The sequence below is a fragment of the Ornithorhynchus anatinus genome, chromosome 8 (genome assembly GCF_004115215.2).
Source record: "Ornithorhynchus anatinus isolate Pmale09 chromosome 8, mOrnAna1.pri.v4, whole genome shotgun sequence".
In the NCBI taxonomy this organism is placed as follows: domain Eukaryota; kingdom Metazoa; phylum Chordata; class Mammalia; order Monotremata; family Ornithorhynchidae; genus Ornithorhynchus; species Ornithorhynchus anatinus.
Window position 1 is genome coordinate 53,783,992 of NC_041735.1, and position 21,253 is coordinate 53,805,244.

The window sequence follows — 21,253 nt, forward strand, 5'->3', positions numbered from 1 at the left end:
ACTGGAGCTTAGCAAACTCTCAGCTTTATACACCACTAGTCATTAAGCCCTGGCTTTGCTCTTGAAGAGAATTCCCAAGAGATAATGTTCACTGTATGATGGAGTGAGATAAACATGTTTGTTGTAGCAATCCAAAAGTTCTCACACACCCCGAACCGGCCTATAGAACAGCTGGGCACATTCATCAGATCAGAGCATAATCGGGTCTTCACACTCTGTTATCGCTGGTATTGCAGTTCTAAATACTGTGCTGGCAGTCAGAACAAAGATCCTTCTTAACCTTACATGGGTGAAGCAGGAAATCCCTTTAGTGGAAGCAGAGTTTCGTTCTACCTTCTCGACTATAGCATTCATTCAGAACGAAAGGTAGTGTTCGAGGAACTCTTTCATTGAACCCAGAATGATGCTAGCTATTTTGAAAAAAGGAAAAGCAAAATGTTGGCAAGATGTTGTTAATGTCTTACTTAGGGATATAGTAGTGTTCTGTTAGAAGCCAGACATATTAAAAATATTTATGTAATTTAAAATAATTTGTCCAGGTCTAGTGAAGTCTATTTTTGGCTTTAAGCTTTCATTCGTATTTTAAAAATTTGGTAGCTCTCATTGGGTTCATTGTGATACTTTGGCACTTTGGGATAGTTATGACATTCTGAGTTGTTAACTTTTCATATTAGAGTGAGGTCTATCAGAGGTTGTTAAAAAAATATTTCTTTGAATCTCAAAAAGCAGTTGGCCATGAGCTGCTCATTTCAGGAGGGCAATTAGAAAGTTGAGTTGTGTCCTCGGAGACCACAAGTAATTGGGAAGAATCTCCCACATAATTTTATTGTGGTCATTTCAAATAACTGACCAATAATAATAGGTTTTTATGGTCCTTGTTAAGTACTCATTATGTGCCGGGCACTGTACTAAGCACTGGGGTAGATTCAAGGTAATCAAGTTGGACACAATTCCTGTTTTATGGGGCTCTCAGGCTAAATCAGAAGGAGGAAGATTTAAACCTCATTTTAGACCTGAGGTGAATGAGATACAGAGAAGTTATATGACTTGCCCAGGTTCACACGGCAGACAAGTGGCAGATCTGGGATTAAAACCCAGCTACTCTGACAGATATCTCAATTATCATTATTACTCTTATTTCCTTTATAAACTTTCATGCCTGAGCTGGAGATGGGGACTCCTTGGCACAGAACATACTGACTCTGTAACTGAAAAGCTGCAAACTCTTGTAGGGTAGGAATATGGTGGAAAGCAAGTGTCACCTATCATTTTCTCACGTTATTCTTGCCGGCTATTTTAAACCCTACCAAAACGTTATCCTTATCTTCATAAATGAGGAAACTGAGATTCAGCAAGACTAAATGACAAGTCCATGATTGGCCATTGAGCTATGTATAGAATTCAGAACTGTCGACAACCCAGTCTGCTCTTAGGGTCCTGGGCTTCACTTCCTTTTGGAGAATAATCCCTTAGGGTTAACAGCATGGCCTAGTGGAAAGAGCATGGGCCTGGGAGTCAGAGGACAGGCCCGGTTTAAGATCTATATCATTCTGGAACTTGTTGTATGTATACTGTGGAATGTGAAGGGACTTTCACCCCACATTTCCCATCTACCCCATTCTCTATGCTCACAAGGAAGGGGGAGTAGTACAAATAGGGGATCAGTCAATCAAACAATGGTATTTATTCAACTCCTACTATGCACAGAGCTCTGTACTAAGCTCTTGGGAGAGGACAACAGATCCTGTCCTGACCATGCTCCAGTTCGAATGTGGCAGTACAAGCAATCCAAGTGAGCAAAGATAGCTGGGAGCTGGTGGAGTAAGTCAATAAGTTTAATCATTTGTGATTTTTTTCTAAAATTGGTCATAATGACCTAAAAATTTCTGGGGCTCTTCCAGACAAGTGGAGATGTGTGGTCAGCCTTATAGTAACTGGATCAGTTCTGTTGTACCTAATAATAATGTTGGTATTTGTTAAGCGCTTACTATGTGCCGAGCACTGTTCTAAGCGCTGGGGTAGACACAGGGGAATCAGGTTGTCCCACGTGGGGCTCACAGTCTTAATCCCCATTTTACAGATGAGGGAACTGAGGCACCGAGAAGTTAAGTGACTTGCCCAAAGTCACACAGCTGGCAAGTGGCAGAGCTGGGGTGAGCATAAATGGACCCTGGTCAACGGCAGAGGGAGATGAGAAGAGCTGAGACGAGGAGAAGAACTATCAGGCCATGGGTCAGGAGCTGGAGGTTTTGGGGATTGAAGCCAGCACAGGCTGGGAGAACTGCAGGTATGAATTGGGGGTGGGGATGAGTACTGTGGACAAAGGTGGTGATGAATAGAGTTGGAGAGAACAGAATATAAGAAGTAAAGGCCTGGCAGCCAGATGGAGCAGAGATGTGAACTTAGGTGGATGAGGATGATGAAGAGGTGAATTCATGAGCACGGCTGGGCCAGGGATGGTGGGGAATAGCTTCATGGCATCCTGGAGAGGCAAAGGTTCAGATGAAGGAAAGTTTGGGGGTTGAAGTGGGGCAGAGATTGCAGGGACTGGGACAGGTGACACAATGGAGGAAACAGTGAGGAACCAAAGACAAGTGAGGCAGGCGAGGGAGGACAATGGAGAGGAAGCCAAGACAAAGGCAGATGAGGGAAGGAAAAGAAGGAAGAGAAAAAGGAGGAGAAAGAGGAAGACAAGAAGAAGAACAGAAAGATAAGGGAAAGAAAACTAAGAGAAGAATAGAAAAATGACAGGAGAGACCATAATACTGAAATACCAACCCTGATGAGGTTAATCAACTAGTCATTGGGACAGCTGTAACTTTTAGAAATATTTATCAATTACATTAAAAAGAAACAGGACTAGGTCTTGCCTCAGTGTTGGCTGGCAAGACACTTGCCTTGGGACATACCAGGAGGCGGTGTAGTAACCTGCCACCATCCCCACGGCTCACGGTGGGCCCATTTACTTCCCTCTCTCGGGGCCACGCTACCAGTGGGGGGGTGGTCTAAAGATTTTGGCGGGAAAGGCAGAAATGAGGAAGCTGCTCTGGCCATCAATCAACCAATCAATCAATGGTATCTATCGAGCATTTTCTTTGGGGAGAGCCCTGGACTCAGGCTCGTTGTGGCCAGGGAACACGTCTGTTAATTGTTGTACTGTACTCCCCCAAGCCACCTCTCAGGGTCGCACCTGGAGAGTTTCCAGTATTCTACCAGTCTCGACTATGGGAAGGAGAGTCAAGCAGAGGCATATCCATTCCATTCCTAGCTTGGGCAGTGCTTAGCAAGTGGAAGGCAGTCTGCTGCAAGTCACCTGTGCTGGCCAGCAGCAGCATGGGAGAGAGTCGAGGGTGGAGAGAGACTCAGGTTTACTACGCTGAAGGAGGCAATGGTAAACCGCTTCCTTATTTTTATCAAGGAAACTCTATGGATACAAAATCAGAATGATTGCAGATGGAGGTGGGGCATTCTGGGAGAGATGTGTCCATGGCGTTGCTATGAGTCGGACACGACTCGACAGCATAAGACAACAATAACTCTCCCAAGCGCTTAGTACAGTGCTCTGCACACAGTCGGTACTCAATAAATATGATTGAATGAATGAATGAGAGTACAATACAGTTGGTACACATGATCTAAGAGCTTACAGTATAACAGTGGAAAAAGAGGAGAGAAGAACTGGGAGCACAAAGTGCGATCACTGTGGTGGAAGTGACTTAATCCTAGTCCTGGATGAGAAGCCAGTTTTTCCACACAAGAACATTTATCACTGCTATAAATGTCAATGGAAATTATATTCGAAATCCATATTAACTGTGCTACTACCTTGTTCCAGCTAACTTGTTTTCATAGTCTCTGAGAGGTTTTGGTAAATGATATACCTCATAGGATAAGAAAAGATCTGATAGCTAAAAATCGAAAACATTCGAGTTTAGGTTTTCAAAGATTTCACTGTGGTTATTTTGGGGATCATAAATGACTTAAAAATCTCATTTCTTATCTGATAATTTCTGATTTTTACTACTATATACAAAATAAAATTTAGCTACTTCACTCCATGGTTTTCCCTGGATATTGTTAAGATCCTTGAGGGCAGGGATCATTGCCTACTAACTCTATTTCTGTCGCCCAAGCACTCATAATACAGTGCTCTGCACACACAGTAAAGTTCATAAAATACCATCAGGTGATTAATTGAGAATTCCCTTCAGAGCTTTTGCCCCTCCTCGCCCCTCCCCGCTACCAAAATTTGATGATGATGACGATATTCAATGGTATTTCTTAAGCCCTTACTATATGCCAAGCACTGTGCTAGGAACTGAGGAAGGTACAAGATAATCAAGTTGAACACAGTCCTTGTCCCTCATGCAGTTAGTTCATAGTCTAAATAATAATAACAGTAATAATAATGGCATTTGTTAAGTGCTTACTACATGCCAAGCTCTGTTCTAAGCACTGGGATGGATATAAGATAATAGGGTGGGACACCGTCCCTGTCCCAATAAAACTCACAGTCTTAATCTCCCTTTTACAGATGAGGGAACTGAGGCCAAGAGAAGAGAAGTGAATCGCCCAAGATCACACAGCAGACAAGTGGCAGAGCTGAGATTAGAACCCAGGTCCTCCTGACTCCCAGGCCCATACTCTATCCACTGGACCACAATGCTTCTCCAAGCAGGCGGAGAGCATGAGGGAGGGATGGAGAGCAGGGATTTCAAACCCCAGTTTACAGAAGAGGAAACTGTGGCCCAGAGACATTTGGTGGCTTGCCTAAAGTCACACAGCAAGCAAGTGGCACAGCCAGGATTAGAACCCAGGTCTTCTACTTCTCAGACCCTGCTGCAGTAGTCAATGGTATTTACTCAGCACTTATGTGCACAGCATTTACTAAGCACTTGAAAAAGTATAACATACACAGGAGTTAGTAATCAATCAATCAATGGTATTTATTGAGCACTTACAAAATGTTGGGGGCAAAGAGACAGATATTAAAGTGGACTAGTCTCCCCCGATTAGACTGTAAGCCCGTCAAAGGGCAGGGACTGTTTCTATCTGTTACTGATTTGTACATTCCAAGCACTTAGTATAGTGCTCTGCACATAGAAAGCGCTCAATAAATACTATTGAATGAATGAATGAATAGTAGACACAAACCCCTGCCCTCAAGGAGTTTGTAATCTGTGAGGCGTGATATTAACATCTTTGCTTCTGGTTTATTTTTTTCCCCCAGGAGAGGGCCAGGCAGATAATGAGATGATGTGGCAGTGATAAAAGATGAGGTGAAGGATGGGTAAAAAAGCAGAATGAGTGTTAATCCAGTGGAAGGTCTTGTTCATGCAAATGAACCACTTCATGCCACCCATCCAACAGCCATTGCTTTTTCTGAAGCTCTGCTCGCCATGATCTGTTGGAAACTCAGTGATATGACAGTTTAAGAAACACTGAAATAGAGCTCTGCTACAGAGTTTAACGGGGGAGAAGGTAATTTCCAAAGTACAGGCAGCGGGGAAGAAAATCTGCTTTATTTCTAGTTTATTTCCATTTCTCTCCACTTCTTACCCCTCACCTCCCCAGGGTACTCATGTGAAGAGGAGCCCCTCCAAACATCTCCCAGAAATGCCAACCCAACCAGAGCTATCCCAAAGAGCAGAGCAAACTTGCTTAGCAAAAAACTTGGAAAATGTAAGCTGCACAAATTCCAAGAAAAAGATTAAACTATATCTCTGTACAGCAGAACTTCCCTGTAATACAGCGATTTTTTTTATAATTTCCTTTCATCCTGGCTTCTCTGCCACAAGGAGTTTATTTACCGCCAGGACCCAAGGCAGTTAGACATACACATGCGTGCACATGCACACACAAACCCACCAAGAAGATGACATGTCTGAAACTTTGTTCGAGACAGAGTGTTCTGCACCAGACTCGAACAGATGCATCTGACTTAGGTTCAGAAACTTTCAACAAACATGAAAACAAGATTCAGTAACGAAGGCACTGGGCTAGACGATAGAAGGAATGAGCAAATACTGGGATTGTATTTCCCTTATTGCTATGGTTTCCAAAACAGGGTGGACACTGCAAGAAAGAGAGAAACAGAACTACAAAGACAATAAATCCTAGGAGAAAACAGAGTGTGTGTGTCTGTGTGTGAGTGTGTCTGTGTGTGTTTAGTGGGGAACAGTGTGGGGGAGAGGAGGCGGGAAAGATATTTCAATACCCAGTAGGATAAAGGCATTTTTGTTAGCCCTGTGCCTAGCCACTACTCACTAACAACACAATCAAAAATCCCTAGCTCTTCTAGTCCAGAGTCCAGATAAGATCACTATAGAATAAAATGACACAAAGGAAGAGAACTGTTAAGCATCGTTACTCTTGGTGGTGAGGCAGACAAGGCAATTTGTATGCATTTGATAGAAACGAGATCAAATATTCCGCATGTATTCATAGCCTGTATGACTAATTAAACCAGGTCTCTATTCTGTTTCACATGTCAAGCCTCCGAGGGCTTAAGGAAGAATTCATTTCCACTGACTTCGCTTCAGTAAAGCTGCACTTAGGCCTGCAAAGGGTCTGCCCTCTTCTGAATCTCTGCTTCACATCTCAGACTTTATAAGAGTGAATATTACATTTTCCTCTTTTTAGCACTTGAACAGAAGTCTAGCGCTTATATTGCTTACTACGTTCGTCTCCCATACAACCACAAAGTTTAAACTGGAGCTGTTTACCTCTAAAACACTTTTCTTTCTACACTAATTGCTTTTGGTTCCCTACTGCCATTTTTCCCTGCCACTTCTCACCCCCAACCATTTGGTGACTTTACCTATTTTACAGAAATAAAAACAAGACAGTAACTTTATCAACAACACCAATCACTCACCCACAGAGCTCTTGTAAGAGAAGATCAGGATCACATTCCAAAGTTTGCTTTCCACAGTGCAAAATGCAGGGACAAAGGCATATATAGGGATATGCTTTCAGCACAGGGAAAGAGGACCTAGCTGTGCAGTTCCTTAACAGTAACAGGAGTGGCATTGCTTTTACTCCATGAATAACAATAACTGAGCTCAAATTCCATTCTTAGTCTTTGGCTCCCAACTCTTAGTTTGCTAGGGATAGAACATAAACAATTACAATACTGGGCCGCTCCATCAGACCAATTCATCTACCCCCTCATTCTGTCCATCAATCAATTATTTTAATGGTATTTGTTAAGTGCTTACTATCTGCACTTTATTATGCACTGGGGTAGATACAAGCTAATCGGGTTGGACACAGTCTCTGTTCACAGTCTCAACCCCCTTTTTACAGATGAGGCACCGAGAAGTGAATAGACTTGCCCAAGGTCGCAATAATAATGATAATAATTGTGGTATTTGTTAAGCACCTTACTATGTGCCAGGCACTGTACTAAGCACTAGAGTGGATACAAGTTAAACCGGGTTGGACACAGTCCCTGCCCCACATCAGGCTCACAGAGTCTCAATCCCCATTTTAAAGATGAGGTAACTGAAGCACAGAGAAGTGAAGTGACTTGCCCAAGGTCACAGAGCAGATAAGGGGTGGAGCTGGGAATTGAATTCATGACCTTCTGACTCCCAGGCCGTGCTCTAGCCACTATGCCCCTTCTAGACTGTGAGCCCACTGTTAGGTAAGGATTGTCTCTGTTGCTGAACTGTATTTTCCAAGTGCTTAGTACAGTTCTCTGCACACGGTAAGCGCTCAATAAAACCGAATGAATGAATGAATATGCCATGCTGCTTCTCGTACTAAGCAGACAAGTGGCAGAACTGGGACTAGAACCCAGGAGCTCTGACTCCTAGGCCCATGGCTCTTTTCAATAAGCCATACTGCTTCTCCATATTTATTGAGCAATTATTGTTTCTTCTAGGAAGTAACTTCAGGCCAGGGAATGTGACTTTTCTTCTGTTATATTTTCACAAGTGCTGAGTTGAGTGCTTTGCATTCAGGAAGTGCTCAAAAAAATATTATTGATTGATCGAAGGATAGTGGCAAGAGAATGCTTGGAGGAATGGCAAAATGACTGTTCTAAACATCTTCATAATGGATGAGGATGGGCCACCTAATATTCCTCAATTTTTCCTCCAGATCACTTTTATAAACCCATTATGGTCCTTTTGACAGTGAGTTTAGCCAAACCCCTTGGAATCTGTTATTTTTTATAACAACAATAAAAATATAAAGTCCCAAGCATTGGCCTAAGCATTAGGGAAGATACAAAATAATAGTCTCTGCTCCCACTGGGGCTTGCAGTCTAAGAAGAAGGGAGAGCATTTATTTAATCCCTATTATACAGATGAGGAAACTGAGGGTCAGAGAAATTAAAAGACTTGGCCAAAGTCACACCAGCAGAATTAGAACCCAGGTCTTTTGACTCCCAGGTGCATGCACTTTCCAGTAGAACAGGCAACTCTGGGACAACTTCCAGTGGTAGCTAAGAGCATTTGCCCTCTGCACCAGGGTTGGGGAGGTTCCATCATGGCAAAATGAGGTCAAGTAACTTCACAGTCTGGGTGGTGAGTAATACCACTTGCGGTGTATGAGTGGAAATGACACACTGTACTCTTGGGACCCTGACAGAATGGCTTTTAAATCACCCTTACATTGTGAAATGGCTTGCATAGCGGTTGCCCATCTAGGAGTTGCTGGAATTGGTCCGCTCTCATAGCTAAGTACCGCAAAGTGTATAGGACAGCCTGCATTCTGGGAGATTCTGCAAAGCATTTTAAAAGAGAGAAGAGATTTCTGCCTTTTCCCAGAGTTTACAGTGTGAAAGATTTTTGATTCTAGGTCAATTGTTCGTTAAATTCTTAGTGTATTGAGGCCTGAGGGTCATTTGGGGGAAACACATTTTCTACAGAGCAGCACCAGAGGGGAGATGACTGGGGAAGTTGTTTCTATGTGTGCATGCATTTCAGGGCAGCTGCACCAAATGGTGGAATTTTCTCAGGTCACACTGCCCTGCGATTCATGGCCAGGGGGTAGAATAAGCCCTACACAACACAGAAGGATAATTAAGGAAAGGAAAAAACAAACACACCCAACACACCCCTTTTGATATTAAATACAAACACATAATGAACATGCAAGAACAGTGTGCTCTCACAACCGCTACCATTTTGGTTTGCTGGTCTACCAACAGCAAGTAGCTTTGATTCAAGAAGGGAATTCTCAGTTCCACTTTATCAGCACCCATTCACTTGTTCATCTAGTTCGATAATCAAAGCAAAAGACTCAGACGTCCTAAGTTCCAAATAAAGGAAGACTGTAAGGGTAACTGGAAATCAGTAGTCTCCTATCCACATGAGAAGTGAAAATTCAACCATCCCTTTCCTGAAAGCCTGTCTAGTATTCAATCAATCAAGCGATTGATCCAATGGCATTTATTGAGCACTTACTACATGTAGAGCACTGTACAAGCACTTGGGGAAGTATCAATCAATCAGTCATATCAATCAATCAATCAATCAGAAGCAGCATGGCCTCATGGGCTTGGGAGTCAGAGGACGTGGATTCTAATCCTGGCTCTGCCATTTGTCTGCTGTGTAATCTTGTACAAACCACTTAACTTCTCTGTGCCTCAGTTACCTCATCAGTAAAACAGGGATAAGACCGTGAGCCCCCCGTGGGACAACCTGATTACCTTGTATCTACCCCAGTATTTAGAATAGTGCTTGGCACATAGTAAGCACTTTACAAATGCTATTATCATCATCATTTATTGAGTGCTTACTGGGTGCAGAATATTGCACAAAGTGCTTGGGAAAGTACAAAACAAGTGGTAAATGAAATCCTGGCTTACAAGGAGTTTACAATCTAAAATTGAGTTGGTAGATAAAATCTCTTCCTCAAGGAAAATTTCTTATCCTCTGGATGTCTGATTTGTCCAAGACCCAACATCCTCATAGCAGACTGCATAAGCCACTTGATGGAAGGGAACACACGCCTTGTGTCTGTTGAACTCTTTCAAGAGCTTATTACATTTAGTGCTGTGCACTCTGTAGGCACTCAGTAAATACTACTGACTGACTGTCTGAACAGGGCAACACTGTCCTTCTCTCACCCACTACTCTATACCATAATTCTGCCATGAAGCCACACTCATCCAAATGCCGTCTCAACAGTGGCAAGGAGGGAAGAACATGGACGAGTTAGGGGCAGGAAGAGGAGAACATGATCTGGAGACCCCTGCTTCCATTTACAAGATCTGCCAGAGTCTCACCCTGGCCCTGAGCCAGACGTGGCCCCTTTCTCTAAAAATAATCCAGTAGTGCCATGAGACATCATTCATGAGCACCATTCCAAAATAGACATGGGGAGTGATCAATTTCTAGCTAATTATAGGCAGGGAATATGTCTATTTACTGCTATATTGCTCTCTCCCAAGCACTTAGTACAGTGATCTGCACACAGTAAATGCTCAATAAATACAATTGAATGAATGATTGAAGGAATGATAATCTACAAATGGATTATTATTATCCATTTGTAGATCAACCAGGTCCTTTACTTTTCCCTCTTTCCCCCTGCTTTGCCCTGTATCGGCTATTTCGATTTGCCAGGGAATGGGGAAATGGCAGGGAGAGGAGATGATGAAACTCTTATTCATTCATTTTGTCAAATCAACAGTAGCTGAAGCAATAGGCGACATTTACTTCTTTTATTTCTATTGCATACTCCTAAGCATCTAGAACAGTGTTCTTCACAGGTTGGGCACTCAGTAAATGCTATAGCTGATGGAAGACAAGCCAACAACTAGGTAGGGCAAGTGAAGAAAAGGGGAAAGTTTAAAGAATGACCTTACACTTCAGAGCCCCCAACTCCAAACTGTGGGATCAACAAAATCGAGGCAGTTTCAGACATGGGTGGGCCATAAGCGTTAGAAACCAGGGGACACATAATCCCTCCTCAAACTCCTAGGGTCATATGCATGCCCTCCTCTCCCCAGGAGGCCTGGCACTATTTTTGGCCTGTGGTAGAGGGTGTGCTGTAGTGGCAAAGTGGAGGAGGAGATTCTGATTAATAATTGTGGAACCATGAAGGGTGTGGTCAGGTGGGCCCTAGGAAAATACCAACTGGTTAGAACAGAGCTGTTCTGCTCCCATTGCCTGAGTTGGAGGGAGGATTTAATCCCCATTTTACAGGTGAGGAAACTGAAGAACAGAGAAATTAAGTGACTTGCCAAGGTCATAAACCAGACAAGTGGTGAGGCCAGGATTAGAAACTAGGTCCTCTGACTCCCAGCCCTGTATTCTTTCCACTAGGCCATGCTGCTTCTTGAGAATTTCTGAAAACAAAAGCACTATATATACCTAACAACCTTAGGAGGTTGATGGGAAAGTGGTTTCATTTTCTGGGTGAGGTTTAAACTCTCATATCCTTGAAACTGACCTGACTCCAACACTGATTTGGAGATTTCCTCATTCACTCACTTCTGCGATTCGATATTATATAAACTGTCACAATTGTCACATAATCTCTTCTGACAGATTTGGCTAAAGCAGATTAAAATGCGCCATTTGAAGTACTAATCTATAATGAGTTTACTGTTTAGTGCATTCATTCATAAATTGGCTTTTTCCAAACCTGGGTTACAGTATCAACTGTGAAGATATGTATTTTTCTGGTTTTGCACAGTATAGCTCCCTGATTTTTGGCAAGTGCTTTCAGTGAATGCCTAAATCAGAGAGGGGGCTTTCATTAAATTGTGCCATCACTGCCATTTTATTTTAGAAATCTTTTCTATTGAAGCTAAATGGTCACTTTTAGACTTTAACCCAGATTCAAGATGGGTCTCTTAAAAGGGTGAAGACAAAGATGAAATGGAAGCTTCTCGCCCCTTTGCCTGCACTAGAATGAACATGCAGCTGCGGGCAGATGGCAATTCATGCATTTTTCTTGAACTCCTTGTAGCCTAGTGTGGGGTGCTCTGAAACTTTACCCCAAAGAGTGTAGTCAATACAACAGCCCACGTGTGACCTCTGGAGAAAGTCCTTGGAAATAGCAAAATAAGAGTCTTTGATGAAATCTGGAATCCATTCCAGTCTTACACAGGAAGAGAATTAGGCATATAACAACAAAGACGACAGTTGAGAGAAACCTGGGTTGGCCCTTGCCTTCATTAAAACAAAGAAGGATTTTTTTTTCCTCTTCCATACTTTAAAAAATTATACTTCGTCCTTCATATGGGTCGTCTTCCATTTAAGGAGTTCAAAGTCCTTTAAAAATACTGTGAAGTTGGTAGATGGTAAACACTAGTTGTTCCATTTGAAAACACAAATTGCCTGAGAAATGTATACAAATGTTACTTGGTGGGATATTTTCTCCTCACAAAGCCTATGATTCAAAATTACAAAAAACCCACCATTTTTGCTTTCTCTGGGTTCAGTTTATTGGCATTTTTTTCCCTCTGGCAGTAGTTAAACGAATATGGAATTGAATTTTACTCATTATTCTTTGTGGCATATTCTACACTACTAATCTGCATTATACACACAGAACATATTAGACACAAGCAGGTGCTAGAGTGACAATCATTTGCATTTGCTAACCTAATCAAAGGGATGGGACAGCACTCCAAAGCCTTTCTGGCCTTCCATATTTTGTGGCCCCTTTGATGGAAACGGAAAGCATGGTTTTATGTTACCCTTCAAGCAGACTTGTTGTTACCAATGAAAATAATAGCCCCCGCCAACTCTTTGATAAAAATCCAATGTGGAGAGCACTATGTAGAGTGAGGTTTTTTTCCAAGTGTTGACTCAACTAGGGTAGAAATGGTCAATGACTTGTTAGTGTGGCAGGGGAGGGATAGAGTTTAGTGATTCTACCCTCTTCCAGATCTGCTATACCCAGTGCCTCTGGTTTGAGCAGAAACAGGGTAGAGTGTAATAATAATAATAGTAATAATTGTATCATGCGCAATCTAATTAGCTTATATCTCTCCAGCACTTAGAAGAGTGCTTTGCTCATAGTAAGTACTTAATAAATACCCATTATCATTATTATTATTTTGTTAAGCACTTATTATATGCCAGACACCATACTAAGTGCTGAGGTGGATACAAGGTAATCAGGTTGTCCCACGTGGGGCTCACAGTCTTAATCCCCACTTTACAGATGAGGTAATTTGAGGGTCAGAGAAGTGAAGTGATTTGCCCAAGGAGACACAGGAGACAAGTGGCTGAGCCTAGATTAAAACCCAGATCCTCCTAACTCCCAGGTCTGTGCTCTATCCACTACAGCAGTAATCATATCCCTGTTTAAGCGACTGAACCAGATTCAGCAGCACCTCATGACATCACATTTTTTACTAAACGCATAACGCTATGCCTTCAAGAACACTTCCTCTCCTGCTGGGAAAAACAGGAGTAAGCAGAGGCAGGATGCTCTGAAGAAAAGATGTGGCGTAGAACTCAAAGAGAGACAACCTTGGCAGACAGTCCAGCTTGGACCCTTTTTTGGTGTTTGCCTGGGGATCTCTCAAAAGGACAGAACTCAAACAAAGCGAGCTTACACATATTTCAAAATAATCCAATCTAGAGAGTTTCATCTGACACTGTGGCGCAGAAGTCTTACCATATGCAATCATAACTTGATTTTGTTTTTTTGCTTAAGGATCCTCCCAGCTCCATTAAAAAAAAAAGTAAACTGTATTAACTTTGGTCTTCAAAACAGATGCCAGTATGGACTTTACTCTGCCAAGAAGTATTTGGTTTGGCTCGGCATGACTTGGGTTGAAAAAACATCTGCCTATTCCAAAAAGATTTAACGAGTTCTACTGCGGATGCTGGTGCCATTTGGCATGTCACTGTGACTGTGTGGCACAGAGGAGGGAGACCTCTTGACCACAGGTTTTATAATTTGGCTGGGGAAGCCAGTATTTTGGGCTTTGTTCCTGCTTCGGGTCAACTTCTGACTGTTGAGTGAGTGTGGTTTTAGATGGGGTAACAATAAATCTGGAATCATCAACCTACACTGGATTACCAGAGTCACTGAGTTTCCTTCTGCTACACACCCAGAGATTTTCCTGAACTCTGTGGGTGTGGATTTAACAGCCAGACTTGACCTTTAACCTTCTCAAATATATAGGTAGTACTTACTCCATTAGCTGGCAAATAAAAGAATAGAGTGTCTTATGGCAAAATTCATGAGCAAATACCAAAAACAGTGCCAGGGAAGAAAAAGTCATGTATTAAATCAGAAAATCATTCTTACACGTTTATGAAACGTAACCACTAGAAAACTGAATGAATCTTTTCAATTTCATCACAACACTTGACATTTTCATTGGGATAGATTAGTCTGTCTTGCTACTGTTTGTGTGGAGGCCTAATGTGTATTGTTCCTATTAACACTTAATGGGATTTACATGCATAAATCCATCACTCTGTGATTGGGAGGACTGACCTTACAGCATGTAAATCTCAAACCTCTAAGAGATGACTGAGTTTTAAACTCTGAACTGCATTTCATTTATTGTGCTGCTAATTCACTTTAGCTCTGTTGTATTGTGAAGCATTTTGGCAACTGTGGTTACAAAAAAGGAACCTGGTTCTTTTAAGAATCAGCATCACATTAAAGTGTAAACTAGAGAATAAATCCTACTCCCTCCTACTTAGGCTGTGGGCCCATGTGGGACAGGGACTGTGTTCAACATGATTAACTTTTATCTACCCTAGCACTCAGTAGAGTACTTGGAGCATAGTAAGCACTTAATAATTACCATAATTGTTACGAGTATTACTATAAGGAGCTTTCGAGAGCTCAGATCGGGAAGCAGCATGGCTCAGTGGAAAGAGTCTGGGCTTCGGAGTCAGAGGTCATGGGTTCGACTCCCGGCTCTGCCACTTGTCAGCTGTGTGACTGTCAGCAAGTCACTTAACTTCTCTGTGCCTCAGTTACCTCATCTGTAAAATGAGGATTAACTGTGAGCCTCACGTGGGACAACTTGATTACCCTGTATCTACCCCAGCGCTTAGAACAGTGCTCTGCACATAGTAAGCACTTAACAAATACCAACATTATTATTATTACATTTATTTTTAACCTCAGATCTTTTTTTGCTGGCATGAAGAGAGGTAAAACTTTAGGTACCTTTCGTGATTTCAGTTAAAATCCAAAGCATTCCCACAGATACACAGTGAAAGACACTCGAAAACATCACATTTTCTCCCTTCACTGGCAATAACTTCTGATCGAAGGCTCGATTGTTGAGTAAAAGTCAGGCTACAATAGCAAATGCTACTAAACTAGCCAATCCATTTCCTGATTTCCCTCAGAAAGATACATTCAAAATAATCAAGATAAGATGGTTCACTTTCCCTAAATATCATGTAGAAGCCAGAGGATCATTCCCAAGTAAAGGACTCAAATGATAAATGAATGAATGAATGAACGATTACTTTTCTTACCATTTTGGCTTCTGAATGCATTGGAGGAACTTGTGGGGAAGCACACGGATTGTTGAGATTGGGCCCTTGCATGCCCATGATATTGGAGTTCATTGTCATTTGTCGTTCCATCTAGAATAAAAAAGGAAAATGACAGAGTGAAAGAGCGCTAAAAAAATACAAGCCTGAGAGCAGCTATCTTGCATATGTAAGCCTCCACCTATCCGTAGGTTGGTAGATTTGGGTCTTGGAGTGACTTCCTGAAAATCAGTTTGGTGAATGGTGAATAATGGACTACTGAACCAACTTTAAACTGTTTGATCTCAATATTCCAAAAAGTCATTTAAATTTGACTGATGATCTCCTTTTGCATAGGAAAGCATTTTCGTGTTAAATAAAATTGCCAAATCATCATTGTGGGATCAAATGTGTGATTGAGACTTGTTGCCTCTTAAAAAATCTGGTGCAGTTATTGAGAGCTTCTTGGGGGGTTTGCTATTTAAGTATAAATTATGTGCCAAGTACTGTACTAATAGCTGGGGTTGATTCAAAAGAGGCATTTCAGAACTGGCCCTTCTCTGTAAGACTTGACTCCACAGAAAGAAGAGGTGCAAGCCCTTTCTCTGGCCTTCAGATGGGGGACTTTCAACAATTAGGATAGTTACTTCAAACCATTATTCATTCTAATTGTGATATTTATTATACACGATGCACTCTTGAAATAATGGAAGAAGATAGAGAGAGTCACATGAGGCACAGTCCACATAAGAATGTTCCCAATCACTATTCTAGATGCCCCAAAAAAGTAGGCTAATGGTTAAGACAAAGGTTGATGGGGAAATCCTAGAACGAGTCGTCTACAATCGCTGCTTAGAATTCCTAACTCCCATTCTCTCCTAGACCCCCTCCAATCTGGCTTCCGTCCCCTCTACTCTACCAAGACTGCTCTAAGGTCACCCATGACCTCCTTCTTGCCAAATCCAATGGCTCCTACTCCATTCTAATCCTCCTTGACCTCTCTGCTGCCTTTGACACTGTCGACCATCCCCTCCTCCTCCACACCTTATCTCACCTTGGCTTCACGGACTCTGTCCTCTCCTGGTTCTCCTCTTATCTCTCTGGCCGGTCATTCTCGGTCTCCTTCGCAGGCGCCTCCTCCCCCTCCCATCCTTTAACTGTTGGAGTTCCTCAAGGGTCAGTTCTTGGCCCTCTTCTGTTTTCCATTTACACTCACTCCCTCGGTGAACTCATTCGCTCCCACGGCTTTGACTACCATCTCTATGCAGATGACACGCAGATCTACATCTCTGCCCCTGTCCTCTCCCCCTCCCTTCAGGCTCGCATCTCCTCCTGCCTCCGGTATGTCTCCACCTGGATGTCGGCCCGCCACCTAAAACTCAACATGAACAAAACTGAGCTCCTCATCTTCCCTCCCAAGCCCGGTCCTCTCCCAGACTTCCCTATCACCGTGGATGGCACGACCATCCTTCCCGTCTCTCAGGCCCGCGATCTCGGTGACATCTTTGACTCGTCTCTCTCGTTCACCCCACGCATCCTATCCGTTACCAAGACCTGCCGGTTTCACCTTTACAATATCGCCAAGATCCGCCCTTTCCTCTCCACCCAAACGGCTACCTTACTGCTACGGGCTCTCGTTATATCCCGGCTAGACTACTGTGTCAGCCTTCTCTCTGATCTCCCTTCCTCCTCTCTCGCCCCGCTCCAGTCTATTCTTCACTCCGCTGCCTGGCTCATTTTCCTGAAGAAACGCTCTGGGCATGCCACTCCCCTTCTTAAACACCTCCAGTGGCTGCCCATCAACCTCCACTCCAAACAAAAACTCCTCACTCTAGGCTTCAAGGCTCTACATCACCTTGCCCCTTCCTACCTCTCCTCCCTTCTCTCTTTCTACTGCCCACCCCGCACGCTCCGCTCCTCTGCCGCCCACCTCCTCATCATCCCTCAGTCTTGCCTATCCCGCCGTCGACCCCTGGGCCACGTCCTCCCGCGGTCCTGGAACGCCCTCCCTCCTCACCTCCGCCAGGCTAATTCTCTTCCCCTCTTCAAAACCCTACTTAAAACTCACCTCCTCCAAGAGGCCTTCCCAGACTGAGCTCCCCTTCTCCCTCTACTCCCTCTACCACCCCCCCTTCACCTCTCCACAGCTTAACCCTCTTTTCCCCCCATCTCCCTCTGCTCCTCCACCTCTCCCTTCCCATCCCCTCAGCACTGTACTCGTTTGCTCAACTGTATATATTTACATTACCCTATTTATTTTGTTAATGACATGTACATCGCCTTGATTCTATTTAGTTGCCATTGCTTTTATGAGATGTTCTTCCCTTTGACTCTATTCATTGCCATTGTTCTTGTCTGTCTTTCTCCCCCAAATAGACTGTAAGCCCGTCAAATGGCAGGGACTGTCTCTATCTGTTGCCGACTTGTTCATTCCAAGCGCTTAGTACAGTGTTCTGCACATAGTAAGCGCTCAATAAATAGTATTGAATGAATGAATGAAATAACCGGTTTGTTGATTTTTTGTTTTAAAACAGCATTTCTTAAATCAAGAAGAATTTTCCATACACTCTGAATCCCTTTGGTAAATCTTTGATGTCTGGCTAATGTATAAAAAGTGCATGCACGTGCCTTTGTGCATGTACGGCCCCCCGACCCCCACACACACACACACACACACACACTCTCTTCCTGAGCCTTTAGAAACTATCTTGCAAAGCACACCAGCTAAATCAGCTACCTAAGAGCACCATGAAAAATTCAAGAGCCATTAGGCCTGAATGGAATTTACTCTTCAAAACAGTTCCCATTTTCCAAGGGAAAAATATGGGTTGATCCTCCTTTCAGTCCATTTGTCCAGGCAACACAGTCACAGAGTCATCAGTTTGTACATGGGTAGACATATGTATACAACATACATCCTTTTTCTTTTTTTCAACTGGATACCAAGGTAGACATTTTAGAAGCATCAAGACAACCCATGTAGCTATCCAAACAGCAGGTGAACCTAAGCAGAAAACATTGCCAGTCTCTCAGTACACCACTACCTCTAGCCCAGATGCTGGGGTGTTTCTTCCTTCCCGTTTATCCAACAGAGACCTTGGGTTTTAATCTCTACTTCACCAAGTGCCCGCTGTGTGACCTGGGTCAAGTCACTTAACTTCTCCGTTTCCTCATCTGTAAAATGGGGATCCAATACCTGTTCTTCCTGGGACCTGATTGTCCTGTATCTACTTATTCTGGGACCTGATTTTCCTGTATCTACTCTAGTGCTTAGTATAGCACTTGGCATGTATATATGTGGTCATTTGTATATATTTTTATTACCCTATTTATTTGATAATGAGGTGTACATCTGTACATCCCCTTGGCTCTATTTATCGTGATTATGTTGTCTTGTTTTTGTCCGTCTCTCTCCACCGATTAGACTGTAAGCCCGTCATTGGGCAGGGATTGTCTCTATCTGTTGCCGAATTGTACATTCCAAGCACTTAGTACAGTGCTCTGCACATAGTAAGCGCTCAATAGATACTATTGAATGAATGAGTATAGTAAGTGCTTAACAAATACCACAATTATCAATCCTTCCCTTAATTATTTCAGTCCTTTGACACCCAGGAGTCTACGTTTTAATAAGGTGGTTCTAGTTTTGAACAAAGCAATCTATGACACGCTGATTACTAGGCACTACAGGTATTCATACCTTTGGACCTTAATCATTACCCTCTTGAGGTAATAGGAAACTGCAGAATCTTTTTCAAAGCATCTACTTGGTGCTTTACCATCATCATCACACTATTTTCTAGGTGATCAGCCTCAGGGATTTGATTTACTGAAGTGAGGAGGATGAGGGTGGCCTTGGACAACGACAGAAGACTGAGAATCAGTATCGCTCTCAAGCAACATGGACTGATAGAGGACAGGCCTGGGAGTAAGAAGAAAATGAGTTCTAATCTCAGCTCCGCCCTGACTGCTGTGTGACTTTGGGCAAGTACTTAACTTCTTTGTGTCTCAGTTATCTTATCTGTAAAATGAGGATTAAGACTGTGAGCCCCACGTGGGACATGATCTGTGTCCAACCTGATAACTTTGCAACTGCCCCTGCCCCTAGAACAGTGCCTGGCTCATAGTAAGCACAAAACAAATGTATTAAAAAAAAACACAACTAAAACCCTGTATCCCAGAACTCCTGGGCCTCTGTTTCTTATAAAATAAGAGCAATTCTTGTCATCGTTACTGCATGTTCACTGGGTAAATCATTTTGAGTTTCCTGACAGAGAAACAGAGAGGAGGAGAGAGAGAGAAAGTTCTTAGTGCCAATCACTTTAAAATATGCCCTTAGGAGCAGAGATTAGTGCTGCCTCATCCTTGCTGTTTTCTCCCACACATGTCCAGGAGGCGAGACATACACGGGCTGAATGAACCTCAAATAAAGTGTTGTGATGTGGTATTGAAAGTGGGAAAGCCTGAGTTTCTGAAGAGAGGACTTGAGGGCAGGAAAGATTTTTTTGAAGATTATATTCACCTCTATCAGTTCATTTGGAGTCAGTGTATATTGTCACAGTCATGAGTGGCTTCCCTCAAAGTGACACAGAATTGGCTTCCCTCCTTTCATTCATTCTGTGGTATTTATTGAGCACTTACTGTGTGCAAAGCACAGTATTAAGCCGTTGGAAAGTACAATTCAGCAACAAATAGAAACAATCCTTGTCCAACAATGGGCGGGGAGGGCTCTGTCTGTGTTCTTTAGCCCCAGCTTGCCCCTATCGACTTTCAGTTGGGCTCTGACGTTCGGGCAAGGAGTCTCGATGACACAGGCTGGTATGGCGAGGTGAGGAGGAGTGCCTGAGCCCTTGGGCTGGGTTAAGCCTATATCTCCCCCGAATTTATCTATTGCCTTCATGTGTTATGGACAGGCAGTTTTTCATTGTGAGCTCCCGGCCTGTCAGCATACAGACACTGCTGTCTTTCCATTAGTATTCTTGATATTGGACATTTTGGACACTATATATTCTCCCCAACCCAAACCCCAAAGCACTTATATACATATTTTTAAATTATATATTGTAAATCACCTATTTGTTCATACTGTTTCCCCCTCCAGACTCTAAGCTCATTCCGGACAGGGAACGTGTCTGCTAATTCTGTTGTATTTTACTTTTATTTAAACACTTTATTTTACCAAGTGTTTAGTATGGTACTCTGTGTATAGTAAGGGCTTAATAAATACTACTGATTGCTAGTAATAAACATGCTATATCTCTCCAATGCTTAACGCTTCTCACTTCAGAAACTCGAAACACATGACAAACAGTATAGAACACTGCAGGGAAGAGGCCAGGGAGGAGGAACCGAGGTCCCGAAAAGCACGGTGCCCAGGGCAACACAGAAATCCTGTGGTGAAGCCAGGGCAGCAATCCAATTGCTTTGGCCCGCAGCCCTGTGCTTGATCCAATAAGGTGAGCCTCCATGTTCTGTACTGTTTGGATTCCTTTCCTTCCACCCTTCGCGAAGCGGCTCTCTCCACCCTTCGGGAAGCGGCCGGCCTTTGAGGGTATATCTTGCAGGGTTCCATAAGAGAACTTACTGGCATCAATACTGCTGAGGATCCAGGCATCGTAGGGTTGGGCAGAGTCCCAGGCATAGAGGCTGGCATGGGCTGTCTTTGTCTGTTGTGTAGGTGCAGGAGTGAAGATAGAGAGCCTGGGACAGGCCTAGGAAAGAAGGAGAACAGGCTGTTATTACTGGCCCTGAGAAAGGCGGGCTTTAAGGACGGCACACCAGTGTCAGAAAGCACATGCCCCAAAGGCAGATGCCCCTATCAGGATATT

At 43.1% G+C, this 21,253-nt stretch overlaps 1 protein-coding gene and 1 non-coding gene across 7 annotated transcripts in view; one reads left to right on the forward strand and one right to left on the reverse strand.

The window, feature by feature from the left end:
* CREB5 (cAMP responsive element binding protein 5) overlaps positions 1 to 21,253 on the reverse strand; it is a 369,622-nt gene that overhangs the window by 96,288 nt on the left and 252,081 nt on the right. For all 6 annotated transcript variants that reach the window (XM_029070322.2, XM_029070325.1, XM_029070324.1 and 3 more), the window contains 2 exons: positions 21,010 to 21,136; positions 15,429 to 15,539 (listed from right to left, as the gene is read on the reverse strand). In XM_029070322.2, the coding sequence (XP_028926155.1) occupies positions 15,429 to 15,539; positions 21,010 to 21,136 (238 nt within the window). The remainder of the gene's footprint in view (positions 1 to 15,428; positions 15,540 to 21,009; positions 21,137 to 21,253) is intronic.
* LOC114814010 lies at positions 3,173 to 3,310 on the forward strand. Its single transcript, XR_003761753.1, has one exon. It is a non-coding gene; the product is annotated as a small nucleolar RNA SNORA7 (small nucleolar RNA).